General features: G+C 34.2%; 6 protein-coding genes across 9 annotated transcripts; 2 read left to right on the top strand and 4 right to left on the bottom strand.

Moving 5' to 3' along the window:
- Positions 1–64: 64 nt before the first annotated feature.
- On the bottom strand, positions 65–2273 carry UMAMIT12 (nodulin MtN21 /EamA-like transporter family protein). Its single transcript, XM_012976521.2, has 6 exons — positions 1954–2273; positions 1805–1867; positions 1084–1441; positions 797–958; positions 557–708; positions 65–473 (listed from the first exon to the last, which is right to left on the bottom strand). Exons 1-6 carry the CDS (start codon positions 2148–2150, stop codon positions 236–238), a joined length of 1170 nt encoding a protein of 389 aa, XP_012831975.2. The 5' UTR covers positions 2151–2273; the 3' UTR covers positions 65–235.
- A 3989-nt stretch (positions 2274–6262) lies between these two features.
- On the bottom strand, positions 6263–11330 carry LOC105952924 (ras-related protein RABE1c). Its single transcript, XM_012976522.2, has 9 exons — positions 11056–11330; positions 10802–10920; positions 9789–9861; positions 9605–9705; positions 7423–7488; positions 7175–7272; positions 6822–6884; positions 6654–6746; positions 6263–6557 (listed from the first exon to the last, which is right to left on the bottom strand). Exons 2-9 carry the CDS (start codon positions 10872–10874, stop codon positions 6474–6476), a joined length of 651 nt encoding a protein of 216 aa, XP_012831976.1. The 5' UTR covers positions 10875–10920; positions 11056–11330; the 3' UTR covers positions 6263–6473.
- A 1619-nt stretch (positions 11331–12949) lies between these two features.
- LOC105952925 (soluble inorganic pyrophosphatase 4) lies at positions 12950–17352 on the top strand. 2 transcript variants are annotated; one of them, XM_012976524.2, is made up of 9 exons: positions 12950–13374; positions 14619–14753; positions 14845–14873; positions 15715–15780; positions 15865–15972; positions 16407–16472; positions 16571–16691; positions 16814–16895; positions 17002–17352. In XM_012976524.2, the coding sequence occupies exons 2-9, from the start codon at positions 14621–14623 to the stop codon at positions 17042–17044; spliced, it is 648 nt and encodes a 215-aa protein (XP_012831978.2). In that variant the 5' UTR covers positions 12950–13374; positions 14619–14620; the 3' UTR covers positions 17045–17352. The 2 variants fall into 2 exon arrangements, with proteins under 2 accessions (XP_012831978.2, XP_012831977.2); XM_012976523.2 differs by lacking the exon at positions 12950–13374 and adding an exon at positions 13397–13538.
- Positions 17353–17870: 518 nt separating this feature from the next.
- LOC105952927 (uncharacterized) lies at positions 17871–20133 on the top strand. Of its 3 annotated transcripts, none has more exons than XM_088823842.1 (2): positions 17871–18696; positions 19234–19602. In XM_088823842.1, exons 1-2 carry the CDS (start codon positions 17996–17998, stop codon positions 19241–19243), a joined length of 711 nt encoding a protein of 236 aa, XP_088679968.1. In that variant the 5' UTR covers positions 17871–17995; the 3' UTR covers positions 19244–19602. The 3 variants fall into 3 exon arrangements, with proteins under 3 accessions (XP_088679968.1, XP_088679967.1, XP_012831979.2); XM_012976525.2 differs by lacking the exon at positions 19234–19602 and adding an exon at positions 19946–20133 and having other exon boundaries at positions 17874–18696; XM_088823841.1 differs by lacking the exon at positions 19234–19602 and having other exon boundaries at positions 17872–18706.
- Positions 20134–20716: 583 nt separating this feature from the next.
- On the bottom strand, positions 20717–21655 carry LOC105952928 (histone H2A). Its single transcript, XM_012976526.2, has 2 exons — positions 21263–21655; positions 20717–21158 (listed from the first exon to the last, which is right to left on the bottom strand). The coding sequence occupies exons 1-2, from the start codon at positions 21470–21472 to the stop codon at positions 20913–20915; spliced, it is 456 nt and encodes a 151-aa protein (XP_012831980.1). The 5' UTR covers positions 21473–21655; the 3' UTR covers positions 20717–20912.
- A 1377-nt stretch (positions 21656–23032) lies between these two features.
- LOC105952929 (putative histone H2A.1) lies at positions 23033–24091 on the bottom strand. Its single transcript, XM_012976527.2, has 2 exons — positions 23765–24091; positions 23033–23449 (listed from the first exon to the last, which is right to left on the bottom strand). The coding sequence occupies exons 1-2, from the start codon at positions 23975–23977 to the stop codon at positions 23207–23209; spliced, it is 456 nt and encodes a 151-aa protein (XP_012831981.2). The 5' UTR covers positions 23978–24091; the 3' UTR covers positions 23033–23206.
- Positions 24092–25152: the final 1061 nt, after the last annotated feature.

Genomic DNA, 25152 nt, shown 5'->3' with positions numbered 1-25152 from the left:
GACTCGCCACTCCGCACATGTACATTCGTCTAAAACAAGTAGCAAATAAATTTCCGAATATTCGTTTGGAAAAATAGTGGAATATTTGTTTAGAGTTTCACTACAATACCAAAAATTTGTTCCACAAATTAAAGTACATACGCAACAATATTTATATATAAATGGGGGTCCATAATTTTTTTGTTCTGTTTTATTTGTTAGATTTACAACAACAACCAAAAAAAGTTTCATAGTTTCATTTTCGTCCCAAAAATTCACGGTCACCTTCTTCAACAGCTTTTCCGTTGGGCACAATACTCGTAACAACTTCCAAATTTGAATTTGACCCATTCCCAATATTATTTTCACTCAAAAGCGTGCTTTGCTTTATAGGTATTATTTCTTGATCTTCACCCAATGGCGATTTATAGTCTTTTGCTTTACCCCACACAACAAAATAAAGCCCCAAAACTATCACAATTGCTCCAACAATCCTACAAAACAAAAACAACAACATTAAGTTATTGAAATTAATTTAATTTAATTTCCAAGTAATTGTAATTTATTTAGTAATTACCTTCCTAAAAACATTTGCTCGGCTAGGATAAAAGAACTCATGATAGCAACCATAACCATACTTAGAGGGCTAAACGCAGTCACGAAAACCGGACCCCGTTCTTTCATTACGACTCCTTGGACATAGTACGCTATCCCCGAACAAAATATGCCCTGTAGTTAAAGAAGATCGCTCTTTAATTTGGTTACGAGCAAACGAATTTATACTTTTTGAAATATTATATGCGATTTTTGTTCTTACACTATAAGCAGCCGCGAGAAATTTAGTGTCCCATTTAATTGCCCAAGCCGACGAATTCCCCTTCTCCATCACTAGTGCGAGCGCGGCTCCCTCCGCGGTTCCTAACAAGCATATCCACGCGGTGAGAGATAATTCCGCGGGATACGTCTTTAGTGTGATTGCCTACAAAAATTCACACCAAAAAATTGATCATTTTACAATCTTGAATTAATTAATTCATTATACATTTTTTTTAGTTTATTAATAATTAGGAAGTTTGTAGAAATTAATTAATTTTTTTTTTGTACCTGCAAAATCATGAAGCAAGCCCAAGCTAAGCATCCGATTGTGATCATGATGGCACCTTTGATCGTATGATGGAGGCTTACTTCTCCGTGGTGATGCGCGTGGTCGATTCCGGATCTCGTCCACGGTAGGTTAATATGCGGGCCTTGTACTAAGGTCATTATCATGGCTCCCGCGACTGTAGCAAGTGTGCCGATTATTTTCGCTTGGCTACGAATGCTCATTACTTTAACCTTCTCGAGCCTAAAGAAGCATGCGATAACGAATGTTAAGGCGGGAAGAATGTTGGCCATTGCAGCTGCAAACGTCGCCGTTGTGTACTTCATCCCCAAGAAGTAGAGGTTTTGATCTATTACTGGCCTGTAAATTAATCAAAACTCAATCCCTTTTTTTTAGGGTAAATTGCATCTACACCCCTAAAGTATGTTAAAATAACTTTCAGGTCCCTAGCTCTATGTTATCTTTCCACCACTTCCTAAAACTAATAGTTCGTTAGAACCCTAACGGAATAACTTATCCAATGTATTATTCCGTTAGGGTTTCTCATAACAAAGTTTCAGGGGGTCATTTGTAATTACCGATACCACAGGGACCTTAAAGTTATTTTAGCATACATCAGGGGTGTAGGTGTAATTTTTCCTTTTTTAATGATACAATTTATTTTTGCATAATTTTTTTTATATAAATAAAAAATGATTTTTAGATAATATATATGGAACTTACTCCAAGAGACTCATAAGCATAATCTTGACAAATATAGATGTAGTCATCTTCGGCCTTATTTTCCTGCAAAAACAACATAATTTAGTCTCAGTTTTGCAAGAATTACATTGTTTGAGAGAGAGAGAGAGAGAGAGAGAGAGAATGAGTACGTGTCGAGTGCGAACGCAAAAGGGGCGATGACAATGGTGGCAACAGCGTGTCGATAGACAACAAACACGTAATTACTCATCCCTTCGTTAAGTGCAGCTTTAGAAATGATATCCATGCCAGCTAGCCCTGCTTGCAGAAACACTACAGCCAAAAAGGGTTTTGCCTTTTGAAACATAACTTGCATGCTTTCTTTCATTCTTCCTGTTTTTACGTACTTAGTCTTTTATATATATATATATATATTTATATTTTGTATGTATATATATATATATATTAGTCTAAGTTGTAGTGTGTGTGTGTGTGTGTGTGTGTGATGTGGGAGAAAAAACATGAGAGTTCATTTGGCTTATATATATATATGAGGAGTAGAGGTTGTGTGGTGGAGAGAAACACTCTACATGCATATTGCTTTTTGGCCCTTTGAATAAATTAAATATGCCTTTTTTTTCTTTTTTCCTTTTTTTCTGCTCAATCTTTTTCTTTTCTGTTTCAATCGGTAGGGGCGAATTTATTTGTGACGTCGATAAATGTTACTCCTGTAAATAATGTGACCGTAGCGGTGTATATATCGTGCATTTGGATTGAATGATTTGAAATTTTAATTACGAGACGAATTTCAAGAAGGGTTTCGAACTTATATTACTCCGTATTGAGTAAATCTTAAATTCACGATGATAATAACCTGCATTAACTAGTTTAAATTTGGACCACGAGGATTTGAAATTCGTTATTAAAAGAATTCATCGAAAGGAATAAAATACAGTGGATTTGTTATTATGAATTTGAAATTATTTGCTCCAGCTTATTTCATCGAGATATGAAGTTACTTAAGCTAGTTCTTACACTTTGTGCTAACCTTGAATAAAATCTACATTTGTTTATTGAACTTGCCAACCAAAAATAATTTAGTACCCTCAAATTAAAATGTGGAATTGTTTAATCAACTTTATGCCAAATTTATTCCATACATTAAAAAAGTTTTTCTGATAATTTATATAAGATTTAATAAGAACAAAAGTAGACGAAGATTCTTTTCATTTTTCCCCATGAAAGGGGATTCTATTAGACAATCCACAAAAGATGCATAAATTCTATTTTAATTTAATTTTATTTTATTTATAATGAACGAACCCGCAACTAATCCTATAGGTGCACTAGATAAATCTACACTCTCGTATAATAGCTTGCAAACTATACGAGAGATGTAAATCCAACCACTCGATCATCCCTTGCGGGGCCTATTTTAAAATTTTATGATACTTTGGTACAGGTTTTTTTTTAATGTGATTAATTGGATTCCTCTAATGTATACGGTGATTGGTTTATTACTTTATTAATCATGTATTGCCTTTTTTCCATAAACATTTATATAATTAAATTGAGGATAATTAAATCATTTCAAAGAATTAAGTCAATATTGTTTTTAATATGGACCCTGGTCAAGGCAATTATATGACACAATTTATTTATTTTTTATATATATGGTGATAAAATTTAATTTATTTTATGCTATCTGAATTGGCATTCCACCGAATATACATATCTTACTTTAAAAATTGATATGTGCTTTGGAATCTGACTGTTTTGCCCATTCAAAATAAAATTTGGGAATTTAAATTTTAAAATATATTGTGTAGGCCATGTAGAGAAACTGTACCTCATGTCATCTCACTATTTATTTTGTTGCCAACATTTGGGTAATATTTGTTTCAGATTAGGACTCCACTAATTTATTTATTTTATTTTTATGTCGATAATTTAGTTTGGCGAATCTATTTTCTCCCTAAAAAAAATTAATAATAATAATCTTGATTTTTTTCAAGAAATGGTTATGCTTGTATGATGGGATCGGAATCGTTAACTAAAATAGATATTGTTAGTTGAAGATATATTGAGTCGCGTGTCAATGCTCTATTAGATTTGTTTAGAATCTATCGAAAATCTATATATATACGGTAAATGTTACGTCTCATGGTGTATTTGTGTGTGTAAATATGTGAAAAACAGTTATCTAAACACACGCGTATAGTGAAATCTTACTAGCTCGTTTAAATTCATCAAGTGTTTGCACATAACAAACTATAGGTCCAAGTCGACTCGTTTTTCTAAAGAATTAACGGTGAACTCGAACTCGAGGTTAAGCGTTTATCGGACCGACTCAACTCATGTGTACACTCCAAGATTTTGATAATGGTATGTGCAATCATATGGTTTCGTGTGGGATTGGTGGAGTCAAATCGATAATTTAATTTAATTTCTTTTATAAAATATAGTATTAATAATGACTAATATTGATAAAGTACTATATACAAAAGTTGTCCATTTCGTTATCCGTGTAAATTACCTCATGATAAAGTATATATATAAAAGTTGTCCAATCTTTGCTCCTTTGCTGCAATTATGTCCATAATTAAAACCCCCCCTTTAATTGGTTGAGGATTGGCTAATTTGCAATTGCTGCAATTCAATTTGATGCCTTTATTACATCATGTTGGAGTATTTTAATAATAAAAAAAACATATATTTTATTATAATATATAATATCAGCTATGAAAAGATAATGCAAATGAAGTTCGAACCTTCAGCCTGCTTATTTCGTGATTTATCGTCAAAGTGCAGCCGTAGTTCCAACACATCATGTCACGCATTGTCCCTCAAAAATACTTTGTTCAATACAAATACTATATATTATCCTCTTTATATATCAAAATTCCCCCCTCGTTCAAAATGCTACATTACTATCGTAAAAAGAGGCATGCAAAAGATCATTCTATCAAAATCAATACAAGAACACGACTTTATCGGGTTGGTTTTCAGCATCTTCTCTTTTTATAGTTTGTACCGTGTCGTGATAAAATACCACTATAGTCGCATTATTGAGAAGCACTTTTTTCTCAATAATTGTTTCTTTGCTCTTTTAATTCTTTATAGAATGCAAATATATTACTCCCCCCCTTTTATTTTATGCCTCTTTTAAGAAAGTTGCACACAAATTAATAATCCTAGTAACTAGCATCTATTTAATTAGAAAATTTCAAAATCATCCTTCATATATATATTAAGTAAACTATTAAATGATAAAATTGGTACACAGATATTAAGTATGCTTCGAAACTCTAAAGTCACAGATAAGATGATAAGCAAATTTATAACTAAAGAGACACTTAAAAAGAAAGAACAACGTAACCAAGAAAATACTAATATGGTATAGTGCAAACGTGCGTGGGCAGCGAAATCGATGTTTCTGCATTATCAAAAAGAAAAAGGGCACACAAAAACCCTACTAATTGTTTTGTGACACCCACTTTGCAAAAGGTAGCAAAGCTACCTTTGTTTGAGATTTGCATTCTCTTCTAATATTATTTTGACTCTTCAAAAAAATTATATTCAATAGTGCTTCGTTCGTTTTGGGATTCCTTTGGACCACTCCCTCCAATTGGGATTTGTATATTCTTCACGGTCATGTAATTTTTATTATACACACATTCCGATCATATAATTTTTATACAAATAAACCTTCTAAATGGTGTAAATGAGCAGAGCTTGATAACGAGTTTGTGCGCATGTTGGATATTCCATTAAGAAGGGATTGAATTTGCTTTCAGTTGTTTTAAAATCGAACTTGTGGATTGAAAATGAACTCCCTAGATCCATTTTGTAATAAATAATTTACAATAATTTCGTTAAAACCATATGAATTTATGATATGGATATTAATATTAAAAAAAATAATAAATAAACAAGAAGCGTCCCGAATCCATTTATAACTTTAAAATCCGGATTTATTCCGAAATAGTGTTGTCCGAGTTCAGGCCGACCTCACTACTACTGTCGTTCTGGTATATACTTTTCTTTTCTTTTTTCCAAATGTTCGAATCTACATTTATTTATTTATCCGGTTGGATTTTCACTTGATTTTGACAGATAAATAAGTGAGCCACGTCAGCATATTCCAGTGGTGCGAGTACCGTGTGCCTTCCACACAGTCTGATTCTATGAGGGCGTCATATATCATCGCTGTGGCGGCAAAAGAAAGAAGGCAAACACTATCACAGACAAAACATTTTGGACCGAAATAATTACACATTCAAAAGTTAAATAAATTCAAGACGCAAAAGTTAATTACAAAAATTCGAAAAACAAATTGTCGGGCCCTTTATATAAAGTTGATAACAATAATTGGTATAGCACTGCATTCTGCACTGCAATTAGCCAATTACCCTTTGGAAAAAAAAAATTATTAAAAAAAAAAAACTTTTTTTTTTCCTTATTCAAACTTTTCGAGTTCATGTTATGTAACAGCAAAAATGAGAAACAAATAAAATTAATTCATTTAATAAAGATCTGCCAATAAAAAAAAACACAATTGTGTAGCATCTAAAAAGAAATGGGAGCAATAGCAATAATACAAGCAACGCCAATATTGTCATAATAATGTGTCAATATGTGTCAAATTAAGGGATGTATTATATGGGCATCCTATATTGATCACATAATAATAATATAATAATAGCTTTGCTCAAGAACCACAGCAAGCCGATTTTTGGGCAGCTTGAGCAGCTCCAGCTGCCTGGTCTGGTTGGGTAATCCTTATTGTCTGAGGCTGCATTCATACAACAATCACACATTCATCAGTATCGATATATATCGCAGTTATATATATACACATATATATATTTGTATATAATATACTTAGTACCTCAGCCTTTGAATCGGTTTCAGCGAGTCTTTGCTTAATGTCCCTAGCAATTGAGAAGAAAACCTCCTCCACATTCATGTTTGTTTTAGCACTCTGTTTTGACATGGTGATATTTTAGATGATTGGTTCGATATAAAATTTCAATATAAGTGAAATGGGAATACTTACAGTCTCAAAAAATTTGATCCCGTATTCATCAGCAAGTGCTTGACCCTTGGAGGTAGGGACGGCCTACGGAAGTTGAATTTTAGTGGAAAAATGAGCAAGATTAGACAGAATTACGCACAGTAATAGACAATAAATGACGTGTCAGTTCCTAATTCATCATACTTTTTTGGTCACATGTGATTCTAATTGTTACCATTTCCGAGATTTATTAAATGGGAACAGATTTGATTGATTTGAAATACGTGCCTTCTTAATGTCGAGTTAATTGAGGGTTATAGATGGTAACTAAAGATAAAGCCACCAACAAGCACATGGACAAAACTATATGCATGCCAACAGAGAGAGAGCATTACCCTTTTGCTTTCATCCATGTCAGCCTTGTTTCCCACCAATATCTTGTTCACATTGTCCGATGCATGCTGTTCGATGTTTCTGATCCAATTCCTAATGTCTGAGAAAAACAATGGAGTCAATTTTGACAACATAGAGAAATATTGTAGCATAAGGAAAACATGAATGAATCATCGTGAGAGAGAAAATGAATCCCCCACTAGCGAATACAACAGTAAAATAGGAAATGTCGGGGATGAAGAGTGGTTACTGTTGAAAGATGACTCATCAGTGACATCATACACCAGCAATATACCCATTGCTCCACGGTAGTAAGCTGCAAAAAAAAAAACAAAAGAATTTGTTCAGGCAAAAGGCTCTCAGAATTCAACAGAGAAAAAGATGATTAGGAAATCTTATTGACTACAACAAATTCATAGAAAGTATTTAATAAAAGGCATACTATAAATCCTAAAAAGTACTTGTCCTGTATAATTTGTATCGTTCAAAATGTTATAGAGCCTCAGTCTATACAGGATTTCATAGTAAATTTCATAGGATTTCCTGAGATTATAAGGTCCTTAAAACTTCTCATAAAGATATTTCAGAGCCTTGTGCGTCTTCCATATACGGTGTCAATTTTAGGAAAAGAGCTTGCAATATCACAAAAAAGATGTTAGGATATTATAAGCTCCTTCAACTAGAAAAGAAAAGATAAGGAGATTTGGAAAATATTTATTACATCATAAGAAACTTCTTTATCTTTGATTATATTAGCAATAAATCTTATTTTACTGACGACGTTCTAAAAGCTTATTCGAAAATAAGATCTAGAATCTTAAAGCACCAAACTATAGGCTTACCACAAGTTTCTTGACCCTGCTATATAATTTAGGTGATCTCCCAGAAGGTGGGTATTGCCTTCAATAACCCATGAAATTTGTTTGCCTATTCATAGTTTACATAAACAGGGGCCACCCACAGCCAACTAGAGAGAAGAAACAAATGATTTTAACGAGGATCCAGTCGAGGGAAGGCAAATCAATTCACAGTAATCTGCTGTACACGGCTAATTTTTTATTTTTTACGTTTGTTTATTGATGAGCAAACCAGAGATAATGCATGTATGTATTGCGTCTTACCATAATTCACCAAAATGTGCATATAGTAACTACTCCTTCCCTTACTACCACAACTTCACCCAAAAATTATCATTTTCTTTTAGTGAAGTAAAGCTGCTGCAATTGAAATATTTAAATATAAAGAATAAGTGAGTTGCCAGGTGCCACTGCATTTAATGCAATATTTTGAGATTTCTCTTCATTTGCCACTTTTTTCAACTCATTCTCCCTTTTACATTTACAAAATGAATCTAATTTACTATTTGCATAAAATAAATACTGGCATGCATTGAGCAAGTAGACAAGTATTTAGTATATGTTTCACAAGTGCACTAATCTTTTTTATTAATATGTGAAAAATGAAAATAAATTCTTAGTGTTTGAAGCATCTCATTCTTTAAGTAACATGAGATTCAAAATTTCTAGAAACTGCTCATTAACTGGTGACAGAAGTACCTGATAACTACTGATAATCTCAAAGGAATCCTGTGTGACTTCTTATGAAGCTGATAACATGGATTTCAGGTACCCTAGGCTAAGGGATTCAGGTGAGTGGGAACTACGTCTTTATAATCTCAAATTGAGGAAGAAAAAAAAAAAGGCTAGCCGCCATCCATTCCTAAAGTTACTTTCCCACCAACTGTCAACTCAAATTTCACTACACCAGCCACCTCTTGCAGATTTCCAACATCATATGGTCGTCATGGACAACCACAAAGCAATGAGCAAGAAGAAGAAAATGGTGTAGGAGAAACTAAGGGAAGGAGTATGCAGAAAACATCAAGGGAGCAAATTACTTTTTTTCTCTTCTTCTAAAATAAAATAAACATTTATGGAGCCATGAAAATAAGTAAAAAAGAAGAAAGGAAATACAATTATTTTCATCTCATCTCTGATTAATAAAGCTATATTATCATGGCCTTAGTACTTGGGATAGTTCAAGAAAATTTTGACTTGTTGTCCAGTGACTGAGAACTATGAATCTGCACTCTATCCTATCCAAAAGTATAAAACAATTACCAGTACCATTTAATTCTCTGTAAAACTGCACATCTTTATAAGTCAGCCTTAAAAACTTCTAATCATAAAATTTTCTCATCAAATCGTACTCCTAAGCAAAATACCATGGAAAAAATAAACTGCCTAGACCATACAGACACATGATTCAAAACTTGCTACTCATATACATGGGAACAAACAATGCAGAAATATGCTGCAACACGTGCAGAAGAAACAAGTTGAAACTGAAACGAAGTTACAGTTTAGCTTCTCTCTATAGGAGGGAGAGAAAAAAAAAAAGGGAGCAAAGTCCAGCATCACTCAAACACATACCAGTTGTGATAGTTCGAAATCGCTCTTGTCCAGCAGTATCCCATATTTGCAGTTTGATCCTTTTCGCATCAAGCTCTATAGTTCTTATCTTGAAATCAATCCTGTTGAAAAGACAGAAGCAAATAAGGTGGAGGGAAGTTTACAAAACTGAACTGCAAGACATCTAGAGTTGACATAAACCTACCCAATGGTGGTAATAAAGCTGGTGGTGAAAGAACCATCGGAAAAACGTAAGAGAAGGCAACTCTTACCCACACCTGAAAAACCAAGAAAATAATGAACACTAAAACCCCAACCGTATCAAATGACAATTTCAAACAATATATTCAGGATGACTAAACTAACTGCCCCGAGTATTTGTAAAATGTATCGACAAAAGGAATCAAAGACAATCACATTATTGAGTTCCAACAATTTCTTGTGAAATACCATTATGCAGCTTGGTTCAAATATCTACCACCTAAGGACCATGAAATGTTCAATTGACAACCAGTTATGCCAATGCAATATTATATGGGCAGTATCCCTGATTAGGCAGGTTCACTCATTTCCGATTCCAAAAAATCATACGTATAAGATTATAGTCAGTATCTCCATCAAGTCAATTTGAAAGAAATTATCATATGCACAAACTAATATCAAATGTGATGTCATGTGGATCATCGGTAACTTATACTGCATAACTTTCAACTATGCATGAAAATCTTACATTTCTTGACTCCAACATTTCTCATATTCCATTTAGAACAATTACAACGAAGAGCCAACTGAACTGACATTCTCCACTACATAGGAATCCAGAACGCATAAAAATCTTATTATCCATTAACAACAATGAGAATGAGACACCGCTCCATTTTTCCTACCACATTACCAAAGCAGAGATATAAACTTATCTGACAGCACATATATGCAAAAATATTTAAATAGCGCTACCATTTTTGCCAGTAAATCATATATACCTTTTAATATTTATTCACCCAAAAACCCCATCAAATGATCAAGAGCACAATCACAAATAATTAAAATGAGAGGTGCCGAAACAAACAAAAAAAAAAAAAAATCGCCACAAATCCAGCTAACACAGTAAAAATTGCAAAAACCAATTCGCACATTTAATATCCAAAATACAGAAAAGCTCAAAAAAAAAAAAGGGAAATTCAGAAGAAAAAAAATGGTGAGAAAAAAATTACCCACCGCTATCACCGATCAAGAGAAGCTTGATGAGATAATCATAATCGGCTCGAGCTCTAGCAGGTGGAGCGGCCATCTGATTCCGAAACTGTTTCTCTCACAAATTCCTCAAAAAATAAACCCTAGCAACAAAAATCGACGCTTATTTATTTATCTCAGAAAAAAATTCGCACGATCAAATGAAAATCAGATAATCCAAAATTTCAAAAGGATCACAAGTTAGGGGAGAAATTCAGATGGGTAATGAAACTAATTACCAGATCGGAGGAAAGAGAGAAGAGATGGATCTATAAATGAGGAATGAGGAATGAGGAAAAAGAGGAGGAGGGAAGCAGCAGCGGTCGGTCGTTGAATATTTGTAATTATTATATAATTATAATAATCATAATAATAAAAACTATCATTTTCATTTTTATTTTTTTTAATTTTGAAAAATTCAATGATTGAAATAGAATTGGTATTTAACTATTTATTCATTTGTGCTTGTTGTTGGGAGGGGAATTGGTCATCAATTTATTTTACTGGACTGATTAAAAGAATTTGGGCATCTTTTTTCTTTTTATATGGGTTGGATACTATTTGGACAGCCTGGATCAAGCCCATTCCCGCTGGATTGACATATTCTTCTATAATCTGTATAATTGTATATATTTTTTAATTTCGAGTTTTTTGTTTTAATGAATTATTTAATTTGGATGTTGAAAAAAATCAAAATTAATTAGAATGATAATTAATATTCTCTTATTCAATATTTAAAGTTTTTTTCCTTTTTTGGAAGATTTAAATATTGATAAAAAAGGCATTAAACTATTATTATTTATTTAGATTTATGTATTTCATGTTGATCATTTTACATTCAGAATAAATAATATATTTAGTGAATTTTTTCATATAGTATGATATGTGATACTTGATTTAGGGTGAAAAAGTAGAGGTGGCATAAATATATTCATTAAGTCGGACTCTGACAAGTGACGACTAATGCTACTTGCAATGTTGGATACAATGAAGTTTTTCGGTGAACCAACCGGCCGTTGAGTTACCATAATTTATATTCATCCATCAAATATTTGTCAGACCAAGGAATAAGGGCCCTGGAGGCGAGAGATTTCGCCTATTGGTACAAGTTTTTGCAGTGAATATGAAGATACATTTACAAAAATGTTTTATTATTCAATAGCAAAAAAATTATATTATTTTTTAGTATCACGTTTATTAGCGTTTTATGCTAATTTTATTGTCGACTCCAGTGAATATATTTTTTTTAATGAAGGTAATTTAATATAAATTGTATTTATTTCCTACACTTTTAGTTGAATTGTTTTTCAGTACTATGTGATTGCATATGAACAAACAAAAATGTGTTGGTTACTCGCAAAGTATTAGACGATTTATAGGCTGTTGTAAATCCACGTGCTATAAAATACCATGTTAATACCTAAATTTATCGGGCATTGGACGATATAGTTGCTATTAAAAGTTTTCGTTCAATTATTTTATAAAACGTATTTTTATTTTTTTTAAATTGTCTTGTGAATTTTGAAATGGGAAGATGCATCACATGAAATGAGGCCCAACATATAAACGGGCTATAATATAAAATGACCCAATGTGATAGATTATCCGGATCCAATAAGAATATCTTGTGGTGTCTTAAATATCTTTGTTCTTTTTTCAAGATAAGGAATATCAACGACACGTTGAGTAGATTCAGCAGTATATCCCATTGAATTCTCCCCTCTTTTATTTCTAGAAAATATTTAAATACGAATTTGATAGAGTTTTCTATTTTAAATACTATTTTATTTTCCATTTTAAAATTATAGATGAACACTAAATGTAGGATAATTGTGCATGTTTAAACATTCGATGCCTCGAAAATTATGAATTCAATTGATACACTACGTAATCAAATTTTCACGAGTTTAACGATTTCATCCCGTTGACGAGTCTGATCTGCTCACTCCTAATTAATATCCATACAACTTTCCGTTAGTCCTAACAAAAAATACGATTTGTGTGATGTAACATTAAAAATGCAATATGGTAAGAGAATATTTTTTGTGCATATATTGATAAATGATAATGACTACACACATTCCACCCAATTAAATCGCTCAAGCATGAACCTCACGGCAGTTAGAGAGTTTCACCTCCGGCTAAGCAAACTATGAACCGGGCCCCACCACAGCCTAACCAATCACCCAATCAAATAATGCCACGTCATACTCCATTGTAAAAAAAGGAATTTTTCTTTTTCTTTGGTATTTTACGCTTTTTTTCCTTTGAATATGCCCCCGTCTTTAAATGGCAAAGCGCACGAAGCAGAGAGCGGGAACGCATATATCCACCTCCACTAGTAGCTCGGACTGAAAGCTTCCCTTCACTACTCCTTTCTCTCTCTAGGGTTTCTCTCTCTCTCTCTCTCTCTCTCTCTCTCTCTCTCTCTCTCTCTAACACGCCCATTTCATCTATAAATATTCTCGCTTGCCTTCATTGTTACGCTCTGTATACTATTCGAGATCTGCCTTTTTCTTTCCATCTTCTCACCGACGCTTCCTTTGGTTGAGTTTACGGTACGCTTCAATTTTTTTTTTTGCTTGCTGAGACAAGCTTCGTCTTACTTTTTGAGATTCGGTTGCATTTATTGCTATTTTTCTGCTTTATAGGCTCTTTTGTTTCGTCATTTTTGTATGTTGTGCATGACTGTATTACAACATGGATACGAATTTTGATGCATGTACGGTTATGTATATTTTAATAAGTTGAAGCTCTGTTCCATTCATGTTGATTTTTTTGAAGTTCTGTGCATTTTTGTGCTTTTGCTGTGCAATTGTTTTCTGATTTGGTGTTGTTACTCGTTTGCTAGACTTAAATGTTAAAATAGGCTGTTGGCATGATATTGTACCATTTATTGGGAGATATTGAATCACACCTGTGCATGATGAAGATCCTGGATCTGTGTATTTATGGAGGCGGTTTAGATTTTTTGATGCTTATTTCCAGCTAATTTATGTCGTCCTATGAACTGGTTATTGTTTAATTGCAATTACACTCTGTTGGATGTTTTTCTTATGATCGTGGTGTTTTTTGAGTTTTAAGTTCATCAATGATTTCAGTAGGTAGGTTTTATCATGTTTGGGCAGTAATTATTGATGGAATTTGTAGCAGCGTCTTGGCAGATGAGAACATAAGATTTCGGATTTTGTATTGTTTTTCTTGTTAAAATACTGTCTATGTGATTTAGAACTTCATCTGTGTTAACGTGAAGCTGTTCTGTGGACCGTTGTTTTTTCTTTTTTTTTTGGATGTCTTGAAAACAGAGCATTTTATGTACCTGTAGTTCAGATACGATGTATTCTTCTTCTAGAGACATCTATTTAAGACAATTAGAATGGCATATAGTGGCAATTGAAATGAATCGATCGAATCTTTAGCAAGGCTTCAATGAGGACGCACTTTTACCTAATTTGATTCTGTTGAATAAGCAACCTTTTCCTTGTTTACATTCTGCAGGCAAAATTGTTTGATTCATTACAATTTGGGTACCCTATCAGCTGGATTAGGCTGCCAAAGCACACATTAATACTGGATGTTAGAGTCAATAGCTTATTTCTAGATATGTCTAATAGGATCACTACGTGCCTGATCGTTCGTTAACAAACTGTTTGAATGGTTAATTTTCGGAGCTGTAATAAAATCTCAGGTCTGACATTATTTCCTTCCTATAATAGAAGAATATTGCCAGATAATTATCTTCGTCTACTAATATGAGAAAAGCTTATCTTAATCAATGCTCTGATATTTATTTAACCTGCAGTAATGGCACCACCAAATGAGACAAACAGATCCCCTGATGCCCCGAAGCCAGCATGTTTGCCACTCAATGAAAGGATACTCTCTTCCCTGACTAGGAAAGCTGTCGCTGCTCATCCTTGGCATGATCTTGAGATAGGCATATATCTAAATTCTCGACAATCAAGTTCAAATCTCAATTTAATTTTTGTTAAATTTATTTATATTTTTTCTTCTTATTGCTAATGCAGGACCTGGAGCACCGATAATTTTCAACTGCGTAAGGATATTGAATTTTATTTAACCTTTTTCTTTCTAATACTATTGTGATAAAATTGGAGAAGATTTCAGATGTTAAATGGAATACTAACAGTTGAAAATCTGTTGATTATTTTGTACTGTTACGAAAGTATATGAAATCAAATGGAAATGGAGGTTTTGAGTAAAGAAGATTGTCTTGAACAATCATCTCAACAAAATGAACCTGTTTTGTTTTAGGACATCACAACATGACTCAAAGAGTTTCTTCGATTATTCTTTCCCAGTTCGTGATTCACCAACTTTTCAGTACGAGAAATATGCTGGTCCTCTTGAATAAAATTGCGACTGGTCGTTAATTGCATGGCTGTATATCAACTTTGTCATTTTCTCCTCATTTAGTTTCATTTCCATTCATCCTTTCATCTTTCAAAAGTTGAATTTGCATTGTTTTCTGCAGTGCCATCTAATTTTGCTAGTAACTAATCTCAATTGGTCTGATCTCTAAATAATGATTTCTTCCGATATTATCATTCCCTTTTATCTACTAATATTCTTGTTATCCATTGCACTACAATGTTATTGGACTTTTTTGCCTGTTACTTATATACTCTTTTGGTATCTCTACGAAACTCGTTCAATTTGGTACATCAAATTGGTATTAGTTAAAAGTTACGACTCAATGCAGCCATATGAGAGTATCGTGTATTCCGTGTCGACAATATATGGACAAGTTGCTTTCTGCTGTCATGTTTTTTCCTGTTCGGGATTATACAGTTTTATTATCTTTTCTCCTTTATCATTTGATATCTATTTGACATTATTTGTGAAGCTTCTCAGATCATCTTGTGTAATCCCTGCAGGTGGTTGAGATAAGCAAGGGAAGTAAGGTGAAATATGAACTTGACAAAAAAACTGGTCTAATTAAGGTACTTAGCTTTTGACTTGTTGTATGGCAAGTTATTTCGTTTAATCATGAACTATGAAGTAACAAAACTTCTTTTTGCCTGCAGGTTGATCGTGTACTGTACTCATCAGTTGTGTACCCCCATAACTATGGCTTCGTCCCTCGTACTCTGTGCGAAGACAATGACCCGCTTGATGTATTGGTCATCATGCAGGTATTATGAATCCAGTATTTCCTCGCAAATAGTCTGAGATATTAAATGTTGTGCATGCATAATCTTCAGTAGACATTTAACTTGTGATGAAATGCACACCAAATGTAGCGATTTTCAAACGAACAACGCACTACACAGGTTTTTCGCGGAAAATGTTCTAGAAGACATGCATTATTCATAGGATCTAAAAGAAATCACCAGTAACATATTGCCATCTACGTTTTTTCCGGATCATTGGATCTTGCATGTTGTGCCTAACTCAAGTTTTTATACGCACGTGAATCTCATACTAGTGGTAGTAAATTAGAAGATGGCTCTAATTTGGTATAGAAAATCATGGCCAGTTAGTTTTGGCAATATGAATCTTTTTGGAAACAACACTTACTTTCTGAAATTGTTTGCTGTCGATTAACTATCTCCATAAATATATACAGGAACCAGTTCTTCCAGGCTGCTTTCTCAGGGCCAAAGCAATAGGTCTCATGCCCATGATAGATCAGGTACATTACACACACCATATATCACATTTACCTTACAATTTAGGCACACCAAAAAAAGGAAAAAACGAAGATCGTTGACTTTTTTTTTTTTGCGACAGGGAGAGAAAGATGACAAGATAATTGCTGTCTGCGCTGATGATCCTGAATATCGACACTACACTGATATTAAAGAGCTTCCACCCCATCGATTGGCTGAAATCCGCCGTTTTTTCGAAGACTGTATCCTTTTCAAATAACCATAAATCTTAATTCTTGAAAAACATTACTTGAATTTTTGTTTTGTGGTTTTTGGTCCATGTGATTTTTTTTTTTCTCTTGTGACCTTAACGATTTTAAACCAGACAAGAAAAACGAGAACAAGGATGTTGCAGTTGATGAATTTCTTCCAGCCACGAAAGCCTACGAAGCAGTCCAGTCTTCAATGTAAGTGGCTTTCTTTCTCCCCTTCAAATAACTCGGAAATTATTTTACTAAAAACTTGCGTAAACAGCAAAAAGCTATATATGTTTTATGTTCTTCTCTGGTGCAGGAACCTGTACGCAGACTACACAGTCGAGAATCTAAGGCGGTAGTTCTGTACGTTCCAAACAAAGAGTGGTGCGCGCGTTCTGAGTTTTGCCCTGAAATAACACTTCATATATATACTATAATAATTGTTTCTATACAGTTTTACGATGATGACAAATAACGACTACCACTATACGATGGTGGATTGATTGATTATACTGCTATTCAATGAAAAGTGGTGTACTTAAACTCCAATATATATATAATATTTGCTGTAATAGAACTGATTGGTTGCCTAAGCTTTTACATTCTCCTTTTAGGACATATGTAACTTACAACCCCTCATTTTTTATCATCTTTCATCATGTTTCTATATTTGAACTGTTCTTTTGTTGTTTATTGTCATATTTTCTGCAGCATATGCATATCTCATCGTTACAAAATTCCTAAATAAAAATGTCAAAAAAAATTTAAACTTTTAAAATTTGCACGAATTTTATTAAATAGATCTTTTTTGTTTTTGATAGAAAAAAATTATATTATTAAATAGATCAAACATGTAGTTTTATTTTATAATATATTATCCAATAATATAATTGTAGAAAGTAGAAACTCAGACCGGTTCAATCCACCTCCCAAAAGTCAAAAGCCGACCCCGAGCCTTATTCTCCGCTTGGAAATTCCAACTCATATCATCAGTTTAAATAATAATATATACACACTTGATATATATATTAACATTGATTATATGCTAACATCATATATTTTTTTTAACATACTTTTGAACTATGTGAATTCGTGGGACAAATTATAATTTATAGATTCGCAAAAATAAAATAAAAAAATAATAATAATAACATAGCAAAATTCGTGTAAATATCTCTTCATTCGGCTTTATCCTCCATCACAATCTTCCCTCATTATTTCACCTTAATTTACGCATTCCCCCTGAAGCTAAAACCCCTGCCAAAACCCTCACAAACCCTCTGAGGTGTTTCCCTCACAATCCAACAACAATGAACACCAACGGCGGTTCCTCCTTCAGCTCCTCCTCCGCCGCCACCCCTAACTTCGACAACCTCCTCCTCCAATCCCTCATGTCTCGCCTCCAGCTCCGGCCTCCCAACCTCCACGCGCCGCCGCCGCCCTCCTTCGCCGCCGATAAAACGCTCGAGGAACTCCTCTTCTCCGACCTGCTCGTCAACCTATCGGAATCCGATTCCGATTCCGAAGGCGGCGAGAGCTCCTCCACCTCTTCCAAAACTCAGCTCGCCAGAGAAGAGTCCAAGCTCGAAAAGGAGATCATCCGTACGGTCCTCAGCGGCGAAATCGAAAAACTGAAACCGAATTCCGGCCAGGCTACTTCGATCGGTGAGCACCATGTCTGCGTAGGGTTTCAAGAGGAGACAGGGTCGGATTATCGGGTGTGGGAGTGGCATGGGCATATTATGCTGTTTGATGAGGAGAATGGATATACAGCTGAGTATACTTACGGTAACTACTTTGAGAGAGTCGGTGCATCAAAGAGGAAAATGAAAACCGAAGAATCTACGAAAAAGGAGACTGAAGAAGAAGATGATGATGATGATGATGATGAAAAAGAGGCGGAGGCGGAGAAGGTGGGGAATTTGGGGTTGAAAGATCTGATTGAAAGCGGAGATTCGGTCAACGGACGGATTCTCCATCGCAACATAAACCCTAATTCTGGATCGCCAAGGTTTGTCTAAATACCAATTGATTGCTATTAGTATGTATATACTATGTGTTTTTTTTCTTTTTCGTATGTGTTGTATTTGCTGAAATGTTATGAGGTCTGATGCTATCTGATTCGGCTATGTTTTAAAATATCTCGTTCGAATGCTAATGAAATCTATGTGCTGCAATCTTGTTGCTATCTGAAGTACTTGTGCTGTAATAAGGACCTATTTTTTTCATGTGAGTGATCTGCGCTATCGAATGCGCTATCGAATGCTGGTGTTTGTAATTGTTTCCAATTGAAGGTGGGATTCTACAGAAACCATGAAATGGAAGTAAAAAAAGATGGTTAGTGAGTATTATATAAGAAACGACGTAGAATATTCAATAGGAAACGTTTTGTGTTTATCATATTTCTGGAAAACATGAAAGTGTAACTCTAGGCTTGTGGCTCTCTTCATTTGTATCTATCGTATAACCTCTTGATTGTTGTCTTTGAGAGTCAACTACTAGGCTGCCCTCTTTCTTACCGTAGAATTGTCTCTCTTGCAATTCCTAGGACCAAGTGACCATTAAGAATCGAGGAGATTTGGGCAGACGGACATCAGTTACTGTGGCAAAGGAAATAGAATTAAAAACAATGTAGTGTTTCATCTCAGGCTAATTGCTTATCTCAATTTTTTAATATCTCTCTAAATATGAGAAGATTAAGAACTGCTGCCAGCGGAGTAGTAGAAAGGATTAGCTACGAGTGGGTCAAAGCCAAATATTGCGTCTTAATTGCTCGACTTTTGAATGTTCGGTTGTGGTTTATGTAAAGTAGTGGATGCATATAAGTATGCATAAGAATGATCACGCCAGCGGCAGTGTAAGGTTATGCATAAAATTTTATTGAATTTAATCTGCATATATATCAAGTTGTTGCTTTTAACGTTATTGCGAAGTCGTTTATTCTTGTCTTGCTTTGCCTTGAGAACAATTACTATATGTTGGATGCATCAGTCGCATTTCTTTCTGTTTATCCACAGAATTTTACCGACGACTTCTTGTGATACTTTCTCTGAACATAATATAGATCCATGCCATCAAATATTTAAAGAAATAAAATGTCTATAACCGTGAAACGGTTTACTCATGATTAATTCATACGAGTTGCTATTGCACTGGAGTCATGAACGAATTGTCCTTAACTAAAATGAAATGCATTTAGATTTCTAAGTTTTTTCTTTTCTTCTCTTGATGTGTGCTAACATGGAAGGTTACAATGGCAGGTTCTAGATGGGACGATTCTCGAAATCAGAATAAAGAACGTTGTGTGGGATGAAGATGAAAGCACACCACCATAGCCAAACTTTTTGTGCTTTGCTTGAGCTGTTTGCTCAATTTGATCCTTGTATTTTATTTTATTTTTTTCATACAATATTTCGATTGAAAATCTATTATATTTTCACAATCTAAATTGATCTTAACAAGAGCCACTATTCACCTTTAATAAACAACACATGTATCCTTAGATTTTGTTTTTATGAAAATACTACGAACTGGTGAATTTTGTCACCGCCGTAGCTCCCGCAGAGATGTCGTGTTTAGCCAACTCACCGGGCAGAACCAGCCTTATGGCGGTCTGAATATCGCGAGAAGTAATTGTCGGCTTCTTATTGTACCGAGCCAGCTTGTCGAAGATGTAGATGATCAAACTGTTCATAATCCCCATGGATTAGCTCGAGATCCCTCAAAACCTGTGGAATTTTGGCCCAATAGCTAGTTTGGGCTGGTTCTTCACTTTCTTGGGTTTTCACTGCCGCAAATTTAGCCCAATACAAACATTTAATTCACTGATCAACAATATTTTGAATTATCTTTAACCTAATTCAGATTTTATTTTTTTTAAATTAATTTTCTTTTGGGGGTAGAATTGATATTAGGTTTACAATTATCGTTTTATTCTATTATTAGTATGATTTCAATTCAGTATGAATACCCCTAATAACAGTAACCATGGGGTTGAAGCAAAGTAGAAAAATAGTGAAGAGCCAAACAAGTTTCAGAAAGAAAAAGCAATCCATAACGTTTAATTATGGGAATCTAAACAACGATCATCAACTAAAGATTAAAGTACAAATCATCATCCCAATTATAAACATCTCTCTCTCTCTCTCTCTCTCTCTCTCTACAGGCCAACAAGGAAATTAACCTAACAAATCCATTAAACCCAACACTAAAACAAGCAACGTAAAACTAAGCCTTCTTAGGAGATTTGGTGGCCTTGGACGGAGATTTAGACGCCGCCTTCTCCACCTCCTTCTCCGACTTCTTAGGTAGAAGAATTGGGTTGATGTTCGGTAAAACTCCGCCGTGAGCAATCGTCACTCCGGCCAGAAGTTTTCCCAGCTCCTCGTCGTTTCTCACAGCTAGCAACAAATGCCTCGGAATTATTCTGCTCTTCTTGTTGTCCCTCGCTGCATTTCCTGCCAATTCCAATACCTAACCACACAATTTTCGAAAATTTAAAAAAAAATTAAATTAATGCAATAGATCTAAGAGTTCAGAGAAATTAAATTGATTTAATAATGCAAAATGAAGGATACCTCAGCAGCGAGGTACTCTAACACGGCAGCCATGTAAATCGGTGCACCGGATCCGACCCGCTGAGAGTAACGTCCCTTCTTCAGATACCGGCCGATCCTCCCGACCGGAAACTGCAGACCGGCTTTGACGGATCGGGAAACCGATTTCTTCTTCGGACCGCCGCCCTTCCTTCCAGCGGCTCCCTTCTTCAATTTACCACCGGCTTCCATTTTTTTTTTTTCTGCTACAAAAGTAAATGACTGAAATACAAAAGAAGAGGAGGATTTGAGATAGGGAAGGGAGAAGAGTTGCAGTAATGGTTATATAGTTGAGCGGTGGTGGTTTTGGTTTAATTAGCAGTGGGAATCGAGGTTGAGATGAAAAAAGAGGGGGGAGTTTTGGAGCGTTGGATTGGTTCTTATCGACGGTTGTGGAGAAGTTAATGTCGATCCGCGTGCTTAAAATTGGACCAATCAGGGGTGGCTATTACAGCATACCGATAGTTAAGGCGCGTGTAGGGACGTTTGCTTTAGGGACTTATTTTTTACAGTTGAAGAATTGCTATTTGTAGTTCAAACCTAATGCTATTTGTATACAGACACCCAAACCGGAACCGGATATTTATTTATTTTTAGTATATAATTGATAATTTTATTGTAAAAGTTAAATACCATATTATATAGTTTATACATGTAGTAATATGTCAAAATTCGGTATTCGTGTGCACCGAATTACAGATTTTTTTTTGGAAATAAATACTCCCTCCGTTCCTAAATAGATGTCGTTTTTCACCTTGGCACAAATATTAAGAATCTCAATAAATATGTTGTTTTTAGAAAAATAGATATTGATGGACCAAAATACCCTTGTTTATTAATTAATGCATGAAGAGTGATATAGAGTTAATAAGGGTAAAATTGAAAAATAAGCAATTAATGCACCATTGTAATTGTAAAGTGACAGATAATATGGAACAAAAAAAAATTCTCAAAAGAGACAAATATTATAGAACATATGGAGTATTGAATACCAAATCAAAGTTTTGGTTGATTATTTAAAGAAAATATTTTTTGGCAAAATATGTTATTAATTAGATATATTAATGTAGTTGATTATAATATTTCTTATGGACTCGGCCACATGCAGCTAATGTATATATATATACTTCACTTCGACCCGTCACTGAGATCGGCCCATTAAATAGAATTAGAGATCCATTGATATGAAAATGAAACAGATAACAGATGTAATGAACACTGTTGATTTTGAATTCTGATATTTATTTTATCATAAGAATCACCACTAACAAATGAATACATTGAATACAGTAGAACCTCGATTAAATAATAACTTCGATTAAATAATAAATTCTTTCGGTCCCAACTTGGAGAAAACATGTTAAATTATTAAGTCGATAATTTAATAAAAATTAATAGAATTTTCCTAATCCCGACTGTATTAATTTATAGAAGTTAAATGTATAACCATCTGCTCTCTGACTACTAGTTACCCACAGATAAAAGCAAGATCTCTTTCAAGCAAGTTTATTGCACATTTTCAACTAAGAAAACACACAGACAAACCTATTCTTCAATCAAACTCCACTTAATCTGTGCATCAAATTAGTAAACATGCTGATAAAATACATACAATTTTTTTTCTCTATAATTCAGAGTAATATCTGGTTAATCTACTTAATCAATTTCTAATAGATTTTAACCGGACTAAATCGAATCCTCGAGCTGGACCAGTTTTTCAATAATCCACTGTAATTTGGAACTCATGAGAGGTGATACAATCGTAACAAACGATTTACTATAATTTGCAGCAGAGCTATAATGGTGATGTAAACATATTCTCTACATACGAACAGAAACATTATTCCAAATTACACAACCCAAACTCTACAAATCAAACGACTTCATCCAATTCAACTATATATCCGAACAAAAGAACAGTACATACTAAGCTTTCTTAGGGGATTTAGTCGCCTTTGATGGCGATTTTGCAGCATTTTCACCCACCTTTTCGTTCTTCTTGGGCAGAAGAACCGGATTGATGTTCGGCAAAACTCCTCCATACGCAATCGTAACTCCGGCAAGGAGTTTTCCGAGTTCCTCGTCGTTCCTCACAGCAAGCAGAAAATGCCTTGGAGTAATCCTGTTCTTCTTGTTGTCTCTTGCTGCATTTCCAGCCAATTCCAATACCTAACCACAATTTCGACAAAATTCGATCAATTCCCCCTTTTTTTTTTTTTTTTGTGGTGTATCGGATCGCATTGAATGAATTGAATGATGGACAGATCTAAGAACTAAATATCGTCGAAAATAACTTCAATTTTGATTGATTGATCAATTAAAGCCCTAATTATGAATTGGAAACCCTAAATCGATAAAAACGAAAAAATCGAGTAAATTCACGCGCTCGAACATGAAATCTAAACAAATTCCACCACCAATTGAAAAGAAATAGGGCATGATTCAACAGTTGGATTGAAAATGAGAGGAATCCGAGGAAAATACCTCAGCAGCAAGGTACTCAAGCACAGCAGCCAAGTACACAGGCGCACCGGAGCCCACGCGCTCAGAGTAGCGTCCTTTCTTCAGATAACGGCCGATTCTGCCGACGGGGAACTGTAGACCGGCTTTCGTGGACCGGGAAACCGATTTCTTCTTCGGACCGCCGGCCTTCCTTCCCGCAGCTCCTTTCTTCGCTTTCACACCGCCAGCTTCCATTTCTCTCTGCTACGATAAAGAAACGATGAAGAGCTAAAGAAGAAGATTGTGAGATTGACAATGGAAAGAGGTGCAACTGAACGTGTACAATGCTTGCCGGGGTGATTAACAGAATGGATGAAAATATGTAGACCGTTGGATCAGATTTTATCGACGGTCGAAATGGGGTTTGTTCAAGATCCGCGTGATTCGAATTGGTCCAATAAGAGCTGGGCGCGTGGGAGTGTGACTAAATCCGTAAATTGTTTTTATTTTTATTTTTAGGGTAAATTACAACCACCTCCTGAGGTATGGTTAATTTACAAAAAAAAAAACCCCTTGTTTGGATAATTATATCTACCCTCAACTATAATTTTTTCTTACACCTCCGTCCGTATAGTCTCAAATTCAACATAATCATCTAGATTTCGTAGAATGTGCTCTAGTTTGTAATCGTTTTGTGTAAAAAAACAGTTTCCGATCCACCACAATCTGATATATACAAGCCAAAAAACACATATTATGATTATCTTGCTTCAAAATATGGAGTTCGAATGGGATAAAACGGGTACAAGTGATAATATTCCATGTAATCTCGAAGATTCAACTAAATTTGAAACTGCAAGGGTAGACGTGTAAAAAGATTTATAGTTAAGGGGAGTGGATGTAATTACTCAAACAAAAGGGGAGTTTTCGTAATTTGACAATACTTCTAAAGATTCTATTATCTATTATCTAATGAAATATTTAAAATAATTTTCAACTGATTCTTAACACTTGATCAAATATTCAACATAAATACACAATGAAGTAACCTATTTTGTATTCAAAAAAAAAATAAAAAATCAACGTGATGAAGTAAACTAGTTAAAATTGATAAATATACGCGAGTGCGGTTGATTTAAAATGGGAATATTGAAGTGTAAGTATTATTGTTTTATATAATCGAATTATCAAAGTTGATGTTATTTTATTTTTCATATCAGAAAGAAAAATTTAATTTATTTACTTGATCCGTTAGGTAAGTAAATAAAATAGTTTCGGATATATTTATTTGGCATTAATTTGTGTGATTTAAAAAAATATTCAATTTAGTCATTTATCAAAAATTACATTTATTATTCCAATTATTTTTTGGTAAATGATATTATTATTAATATTAAATTATTAATATTAGTATTAGATATTAGCGCCAC

This window comes from Erythranthe guttata, chromosome 10 (genome assembly GCF_056151865.1).
Source record: "Erythranthe guttata isolate IM_541 chromosome 10, IM_541, whole genome shotgun sequence".
Lineage (NCBI taxonomy): Eukaryota > Viridiplantae > Streptophyta > Magnoliopsida > Lamiales > Phrymaceae > Erythranthe > Erythranthe guttata.
This window is presented reverse-complemented; position numbering and strand designations above follow the sequence as displayed.

Excerpts from the sequence above, each read along its gene's own strand:
- UMAMIT12 (XM_012976521.2), bottom strand. The coding sequence starts at position 2,150 with ATGAAAGAAAGCATGCAAGTTATGTTTCAAAAGGCAAAACCCTTTTTG. Across the intron at positions 1,868-1,953 it reads TTTGCGTTCGCACTCGACAC|GAAAATAAGGCCGAAGATGA; the intron begins GTACTCATTCTC and ends TTGTTTTTGCAG. Across the intron at positions 959-1,083 it reads CTTGCTTCATGATTTTGCAG|GCAATCACACTAAAGACGTA; the intron begins GTACAAAAAAAA and ends GAATTTTTGTAG.
- LOC105952924 (XM_012976522.2), bottom strand. The coding sequence starts at position 10,874 with ATGGCCGCTCCACCTGCTAGAGCTCGAGCCGATTATGATTATCTCATC. Across the intron at positions 9,862-10,801 it reads TCTCTTGATCGGTGATAGCG|GTGTGGGTAAGAGTTGCCTT; the intron begins GTGGGTAATTTT and ends TTGGTTTTTCAG. Across the intron at positions 6,747-6,821 it reads GGATCAAATTTTTTGAGACT|AGTGCTAAAACAAACATGAA; the intron begins GTAAGTATTCCC and ends ATGTCAAAACAG.
- LOC105952925 (XM_012976523.2), top strand. The coding sequence starts at position 13,517 with ATGGATACGAATTTTGATGCAT. Across the intron at positions 16,473-16,570 it reads TCATGCCCATGATAGATCAG|GGAGAGAAAGATGACAAGAT; the intron begins GTACATTACACA and ends TTTTTGCGACAG. Across the intron at positions 16,692-16,813 it reads CCGCCGTTTTTTCGAAGACT|ACAAGAAAAACGAGAACAAG; the intron begins GTATCCTTTTCA and ends ATTTTAAACCAG.
- LOC105952927 (XM_088823842.1), top strand. The coding sequence starts at position 17,996 with ATGAACACCAACGGCGGTTCCTCCTTCAGCTCCTCCTCCGCCGCCACC.
- LOC105952928 (XM_012976526.2), bottom strand. The coding sequence starts at position 21,472 with ATGGAAGCCGGTGGTAAATTGAAGAAGGGAGCCGCTGGAAGGAAGGGC. Across the intron at positions 21,159-21,262 it reads TAGAGTACCTCGCTGCTGAG|GTATTGGAATTGGCAGGAAA; the intron begins GTATCCTTCATT and ends TTGTGTGGTTAG.
- LOC105952929 (XM_012976527.2), bottom strand. The coding sequence starts at position 23,977 with ATGGAAGCTGGCGGTGTGAAAGCGAAGAAAGGAGCTGCGGGAAGGAAG. Across the intron at positions 23,450-23,764 it reads TTGAGTACCTTGCTGCTGAG|GTATTGGAATTGGCTGGAAA; the intron begins GTATTTTCCTCG and ends AATTGTGGTTAG.